At 36.6% G+C, this 8307-nt stretch overlaps 1 protein-coding gene across 1 annotated transcript in view; it reads left to right on the top strand.

The window, feature by feature from the left end:
• Positions 1-529: 529 nt before the first annotated feature.
• nr6a1a (nuclear receptor subfamily 6, group A, member 1a) overlaps positions 530-8307 on the top strand; it is a gene marked incomplete at its 3' end in the record, with an annotated part of 139762 nt that continues 131984 nt past the window's right edge. Inside the window, exons 1-2 of the mRNA XM_084388797.1 lie at positions 530-695; positions 8092-8133. Coding sequence (XP_084244923.1) covers positions 614-695; positions 8092-8133 — 124 coding nt within the window. The 5' untranslated portion in view covers positions 530-613. The remainder of the gene's footprint in view (positions 696-8091; positions 8134-8307) is intronic.

The raw sequence follows: 8307 nt of genomic DNA, 5'->3' as shown, positions 1-8307 counted from the left end.
ACGAACGTAGTATATAATATAGTATACAAACCCTGTGAATGTTTTTTATTTTTTTATTTTTTTATTTTTTTATTATCCAACGAACAAAACAAAATAAAAAACAAACAAACATGCCAGAGTGTACAAATTGATTAATTAATAAAAATAAAAAACCTGTATATTTATAAAAATTTATGACAAGTGTTTCTTGCTTATTGACAATGTTCTCCAGACTGGTGCAGTAATCCTTAGTCTCCTGAAGAAAATGAATACAATTTGGCTTGGATCCTGAGCAAATTTCTTCTTGTGTAGGCTATATGACATTTTCCCCAAATAATAAAAAGTTGTACAATAAAAGTTTTATTATTAATTTCATTGGAATAATACATCCATATATCAAAATTGTTTAATTTAATTATAACATTTGTTTTCCTTTTAATGAAATTTTCTGAACCCATCCCTGTAAGCAGCGTGTGGTCCTGGTACGTCACTCACGGGCGGCGGTGATTGGATGCGGAGGACTGATAACCACGCCCATAACCACGCCCACACGCGCGAGCACGCTTACAGAGAATGATGGAAGTTTGACCTGATCCTGCAAGCTGTGAACTTGCTCATTTTATTCCTGGCATAAATGGAAAGGGATCCAAGAGATATGGAGGACAAAATACACGGGATTGAGTTGTCTAGGAAACATTCTCGGACGACAGACAATGGTGAGACGGTTCTTCTTTTAAATCAAACGTATCAGTATCATGTTGATTGTTTTGATTTGATTAATTCAGTTTAATTTCTTAACTTAAGAATTCTTTAAGTGTGCTTTTCCCTTTTGATTTAAAATGACCATTACCAATGATATTGTCTATTCAGAGTACTGTTTACAGTATTTACAGTAGATGTGTTTTCTGTGAAATGTTATACTGGAGGAGAGATTTGAGGAGGAGAGGAGTCAACAACAGGAAAGGTTTTATTTGGACATGGGTCACTGGTCTTTAAGTGCTTGTAAAATGTGAACTTTTGAACTTGGGGAAACCTGCACCCCCATCCAGCAAATTCTAGGATCAATCAGGAATTTGTGCAGCTTTATCTAATCAGCCTCCTTATCTGAACCACACCATCCCAGAAGATTCACAGTGAAGCCTGAAACCAATTTTTCATCTGTTTTGATTGAAGTTGCATTCAAAGGACATGACTGGATTGTACCATTATGCTTTGCAGTAATATTGCCCAAAAGAGAAAATATATGAAAAATATATATGTGGACACGGATGAAATTTGAGAGTTTTGGCTGAGGGGAATTTTTAACTATTAAGTCTCATTATTTGTAAGATTTTATATTCAGCCATGACTTCAGAAAGATTGAACGATTTTGAAAGGACGCTCTCCCCATTCACTTTCACTGTAGGGGTGGGCATTTTCCCAAAATTTCATATCACAATCTTATAACAAACAATGAATCTGAATCACGACCTTCCCAATTTTGAGATGTACTATCAAGAATATCCAGACTGGAACAAGCCTATGGACTCACTAGGGGCTGCACGATATTGAAGAAAAATGCGAGATGCGAGATGCTCAAAGTGTGTAAAATAAACTTAAATTATCTTTAAAATATATTTAAAATTATTTAACCTACATATGTGTTTCACATTATTTTTGTGACAAGAAAACATCCCTAAACTTCTGACAGTGAACATAATACAGTATATAAGAAGTGTTATTTTAACATCAGTGTAAACCACGGGGTTCAGGTTATCCTACATTAGGGTTATTTAACAACACAAACTGAATAATCAAAAGTAAAAATAAAACACTGCTTAGTTTTCACTGTATGAATTAGGCTAAATAATTCTTATTAAAGCTACAAAAGTTATTCAGCCGAGAGCAGTGAGTGATTTTCTCTTTGTCTTTAGTTCATGACCCCAGTTATTGAAAGCTGTTGCGATATGCATATCGCGATATTTCGATAATTTCGATATATTGCACACAATGCGCAGCCCTTTTGCACAAATGAAAACAGTTTTGCATTAAACAATCAGTTGTCAAATTCGTAATTTAACACTGAGTTAAACTTCAAAACACTGCATAGTCTTCATTGTATGAATTAAATATAGGCCTACTCTGATTCTTCTTAAAACTACTAAAGTTATTCACTCAAGAGCAGTGAGTGATTTTGTCTTTAGTTGAACATTAAAGGCCTCCTGAAATCAAAATGTAAGTTTTTTTTTTTTTTTTAGCTTTTAGTGTGAACATGTTAGCCTCACGGTTATGAAAAAGCTTATCATGGAGCGATATGGGTTTGAGAAGTGTGTTCAGTTACTCAAACGCTCGAGTTTCATGAAGTTTTCCAACTGTACGTTGGTTAGGAATGAAATGGCTAGAATTTATTCACACTTCTAGTATTGAATCCAAAGTATCATCAGTGCTCGGATTTGCTTCCATGGTGCTGTCAGTCTGTGATATAAACTAAACGCTATTGGCTGTTTGAAAAAGGGGAGGAGCCATTCAATATGTCCCGCCTTAGCTTCCTGTTTCAGTGGAGATTACATCAACGCATCAAACAAAGCTGCGCGATCCAAGGCACTTCAGTGGGGCTTTAATGACAGACGGCAGCAGGGATTTGCATTAGGCTTTAAGACTGAATGCACGGATCTAATATAGTGACACGCATCCGATTTCTTTCCCAACTGTTTATTCACTTCAGCCGTAACTGACTGTCATTATGTAAATATTCGCCAAAGCGGACATTTTGCTCGAGGGGCGGCACCAAGCATGCATTTAAAAATCTCACTGCACGCAATTGGATAACACTACGACCAATCACAACAATAAACCCCAGCTACCAGCGGAGCTAACTGGTAGATTAGACTCTTATCGTATCCGGTCGGCAAAACAGCAAAAACGCCCTTCTTGCAAAGGAATGATTCGAGCGCCGTCTTCTGTTCCTCTTTTAGATAAAAAGCCAAGTCTAACTCGTTCATTGTAGCGGCCAAAGCCATTTCAAACAACTGGTGTTCATCCATAGCCATCTTGCAATGTTTACTAATGACTTCGACGTCACAGCGCTGTCGTCATCTCGCCTCTGGCCCGCCTATATCAGATAACCCGATGTGATTGGTGCAGCTCGGATCGAGGGGCATATTTAATGAGCATCATTACTCGACGCCAGAGTAACTCGCTGAGCAAATTCAACTTGTCTTCTCGCGAGAACTCTGGATTACCAGGGTATTACTTCACCCAAAAATAAAAATTCTGTCAGTAATTACTCTCCCTCCTGTTGTTCCAACCCCGTAAGACTTTCGTTCGTCTTCGGAAAACACAAATTAAGATATTTTTGATGAAATCTGAGAGCTGTCGCACTCCCCCATAAGCTTCTAGGTAATTTCATCTGCCGGTCCAGAAAAGTTAGTAAAGACATTGTTAAAATAGTATGACTACAGTGGCTCAACCATAAGTTTATCAAGCGACGAGAATACTTTTTGTGCGCAAAACCCCCCCAAAATAACGACTTTATTCAACTAGGCCCTATTCATTTTCCTCTGTGTGGGCCTCTGAGCGTCACGACACATGCGCGAGACCTGAGAAGATGAGGCAGATGGGTCCCACACTGAGGAACATGAATAGTTGAATAAAGTTGTTTATTTATTTATTTATTTATTTATTTATTTATTTTGCGCACAAAGTATTCTCGTCGCTTGATAAACTTACGGTTGAGCTAGATAATTATCGACGGTACACGATATAAAAAAAAATCGATATAGCGCTCAATATTTTCATTCAAATGCGCGCGCATCGCTGGCGCGAACCATAGGCGCGAACAGCACAACGTTGCCATACATCAAATGGCAAGCGTAATGAAAGCGGAACGAAACTGCGCTATTATTTTGTGCTTCATGGACCGTTTATCAGTTTGGACCATCAATGTCAGTGAGTGCAGCGCGAGCCGATCTTGATCAAGCGACACTGTTACTACACACCGCCTGAGATCCAGTACAGAAAGCATTTGAGTTCTCCACTGAAGTAATAACATCGCTGCGAGATCTAGTGAGAAACATGACATTTTTTCTGTTATTAACGGATCAAACAGCGCTGACGTGAAAGCCAGGAGAAACACTGTGCCATGAACTAGTTATAGGCTTTAAGTCCACAGATCAGCAACATTCACAATGGATTTACTGAACACTGAGGCTATGTCATGCATCTTTTTCCAGCATTCAAAACTCAAATATTATCATATTTAAATGTTTTTTTTAATGCGTTGACCAAAACATTATTTGTTCATCCTTCAAATATATTACCCCCATTTATAAAACTGAAAGTTTCAAGATGTAGGAAAACTCACACTTATTTTAAAATATTTTTCTTTCATTAATTCTTTTTTTTTTTTTTTTAAACAAGGAAATTTCTTTCTTTTTGCTGTATCGAAAATGTACCTAACCGCGAGTGTAACCAGTGTGTCGTATCGAACCGTGTGTTTTGTGAGCCGTTACACCGCTACTTATTACAGATGTTATTACAGATCTACCTCAAAGTTCACCTTGATTGTTCTACGTTTACACTTTGACACTGCACACATTTTGTAACATTTTATTTAAGGTCAAGAGTTTCTTTAAAGGGATACTCCACTTTTTTCGGAAATATGCTCATTTTACAACTCCCCCAGAGTTAAACAGTTGAGTTTTACCGTTTTAGAATCCATTCAGCCGAACTCCGGGTCTGACGGTACCACTTTTAGCATAGCTTAGCACAGATCATTGATTCTGATGAGTCCAGTAGCATTTCTTTCAAAATGACCAAAGAGTTTCAATATTTTTCCTATTTAAAACTTGACTCTTCTGTAGTTAAACCGTGTACTAAGATCGACGGAAAATGAAAAGTTGCGATTTTCTAAGCCTATATGACTAGGAACTACTCTCATTCCGGCGTAATAATCAAGGAACTGTGCGGCTGTACCATGGGTGCAGCAGGCGTAATGATATGACGCAGCGCCTGAAAATAGGTCTAATAGGTTAGACAAACTTAGTCCCGGTCACGTTGGAAGAAGTTACCGAGCTGGGGACTATTTTCAGGCGCTGCGTCATATCATTACGCCTGCTGCACCCATGGTACAGCCGCACAGTTCCTTGATTATTACGCAGGAATGAGAGTAGTTCCTAGCCATATAGGCTTAGAAAATCGCAACTTTTCATTTTCCGTCGATCTTAGTACACGGTTTAACTACAGAAGAGTCAAGTTTTAAATAGGAAAAATATTGAAACTCTTTGGTCATTTTGAAAGAAATGCTACTGGACTCATCAGAATCAATGATCTGTGCTAAGCTATGCTAAAAGTGGTACCGTCAGACCCGGAGTTCGGCTGAATGGATTCTAAAACGGTAAAACTCAACTGTTTAACTCTGGGGGAGATGTAAAATGAGCTTATTTCCGAAAAAAGTGGAGTATCCCTTTAAAGGGACTCTGTGTAGGAATTTCTCCCATCTAGTGGTGAAATTGTATTTTGCATTCAAACGAATAATGCTCTCCAGCGCCTCACTTTTTCAAATGCGCGTTGCATCTACGGTAGCCGTTATGTACCAAAAAGCTATGACAGGATGTCTTATAATAGCACTTCGAGTTTTCCTTCGGGTGAAAAGGTTTGTTATTTAAAACAAACTGAAACTTGAAACAACGAAAAAAAGAATGTTACAGTATGAATTACTGACTGTGAAAAACATTCACTATGGTGGTAATTAGTAGTAATGCCTTCTTTACTCGTTATATTTTTTGAAGTACGTGCATTGTTAGATATCATCATCATCAGAGCCTTCTCTAACCTTACTTTACTCAATAGCTGCATGGGCGTCAGTTTGGTTTGAGATGTGCTGGGTACAGAGACCCATTCGGAAGTGCATTTTCAGAAGTGCTGGGTACAACGACGCATTTTATTTCTCTCTTTTTCGCAGGCCATGGTTTGAAATACGATGTCCTGTAGCTAAGATTACTAATGAAAATAAATAAAAATGTATACAAAAATGTGATGATGTCCGACTCGTTTTATGAAGAAGAAAGCCTTAAGTTTTCAAAAAGCATTAGACATATGACCCACTATTCTGCTTCAGAAACCATGTTGACAATATGACATGACGCGGTTTAATGTACCTAAACAATGATTACCAAATTTCTCTCTCATATTGCTCCTCATAACCACTGAAAACGGTCAAAAAATCGAACCTAAAGTCAAATTATTATGGATGTTATGTGGATATATTATGGTGGTATATTATGTATTGCTATATGGAAAAGAGCAGCGTGGACATTCTGCTGAAGCTCTTTTGTGTCCCGCGTATTAAATCATATGGGTTTGGAAAGACATAAGGCTGATAAATGATGCTAGAATGGATCAATTACTTTAATGTCATTTTGTTTTTTTACTGGATTATAGTCTGATCAATGGCTTCTTGTCAATCCTGACTAGATAATTAATGATTTCAAATAAACCATTTGCATATTGTTATGCCAAATTACATCAAGATTTGTCTGTGATTTCCAAAATATGCCTAATAGCACATCAGATGAATGCCACCTTTTCTTTCTTTCTTTCTTTCTTTCTTTCTTTCTTTCTTTCTTTCTTTCTTTCTTTCTTTCTTTCTTTCTTTCTTTCTTTCTTTCTTTCTTTTTTCTTTTTTCTTTTCTTCCTTTTTCTTTTCTTTTCTTTCTCTTTTCTTTCTCTTTTCTTTTCTTTTCTTTTCTTTCTCTTTTCTTTTCTTTTTTCTTTTTTCTTTTTTCTTTTCTTCCTTTTTCTTTTCTTTTCTTTCTCTTTTCTTTCTCTTTTCTTTCTCTTTTCTTTTCTTTTCTTTTCTTTTTTCTTTTTCTTTTCTTTTCTTTTCTTTTCTTTTCTTTTCTTTTCTTTTCTTTTCTTTTCTTTTCTTTTCTTTTCTTTTCTTTTCTCTTCTGGGAATGAAGCTGAAGGTGCTGGAGAGGGAAACTAGCCTGTGTGAAGTGAATTCTGTGAGTCGGTTTCTCTTTGTCCTCCAAACCCCCAGAGTCCTCCTTCTGAGCTGTAACTGTATCACATGTCCCAGGAGACCCTCCATGTCAAATACAGTCACTGGTTCTGAAACAGTCAATCAATAGGGCTACAGCCATTCAAACCAATCTTTACTAATTAGGGCCTCTGTCAAATATCTTCATAGTCATTATTTGACAAAGTGTACATAAACTCATAATCTAGAGCCTAGAGGTGGATGCGACGTAATTGTTCTCGGTGTAACAGGTTGCCATTATGTAAATTTTTTCTCAAATTCAAACTTTTACAATTTAACAACAATTTATTAACTTGACAAAACAATTATGAGTATTTATTTTAACAATAAATAACAATTTATTCACTATGAGTGAAATACGTTTTTCCCTCCTCTTTTTTTCTGGATTCCATTTTAATGGTTTAATTCAATTTAAATAACCAAAAAGCTTGTCTAATTATTTGATGAATTCATTTTTTTAATAGTTTAATTAAATTTAAATAACCAAAAAGCTTGTCTAATTACTTGATGAATTCATTTTTTTTTTTTAATTTCTATGAAATGTTTTTTTTTTTGTGGCAAATTAAGGCATAAAAACATTAATTTAATTTATCTTTTAATCATATGAAAACACATTTTTTTTGTCAATCAAAGTGCTGCGCAACAGAGCTTTACTGTTAAAATTAAAACGTGGAAGAAAAATTGTGATTGTTCCTTTAAAGGGGTGGTTGAGTGTTTCCCCCCACGACCCAGCAACTGCGGTGTGAGTGAGAGACGGGACGCGTTACTTACCCACGCCTAGGGGAGATTAGAGCTGTAATATTCAGTTGTTTGTTCTGTCTGATAGAGAAGCGCTCATGTTGTGGAGACTCTCTGCTGTCTGAAGAAGTTATATAGTTATATACAGAGCCAATGCCATGCTAACGGTCCCTTTAACATCACAGCCCACTATAGAGGAGTGGATGCTGATGACCGCTCATGTTGCAGTGCTTTTTCACACTAGGATATTTCACACTGTTTGTCTGTTTGATGTGAGTGTGTGTGTGTGTGTGTGAGGCACAGTCTGTGTCTAATAACTAAATGTAATATTAAGATTTTTCTCTTCAATGCAGGTTGTTGTGGTGATCTTCTGGATGCAGAGGAGCATGGGATAGGTAAGGTCAATTTCATTTGAAAATGAAGAAATTGTAGTTCATTTTTATTCTTCTGAATGAAAAGCCTCTGGCTGTGCTCATAGTTTCATTACAAAAGAGTTCAAATGTCCTTTTAGACTTTCTGAGTCTAAATCTCAGTCTACTATCCAGGTGATAGTGTGTGAACATCAAGTG

The sequence above is a fragment of the Rutilus rutilus genome (assembly GCF_951802725.1).
Source record: "Rutilus rutilus genome assembly, chromosome: 19".
Taxonomy (NCBI): domain Eukaryota; kingdom Metazoa; phylum Chordata; class Actinopteri; order Cypriniformes; family Leuciscidae; genus Rutilus; species Rutilus rutilus.
This window is presented reverse-complemented; position numbering and strand designations above follow the sequence as displayed.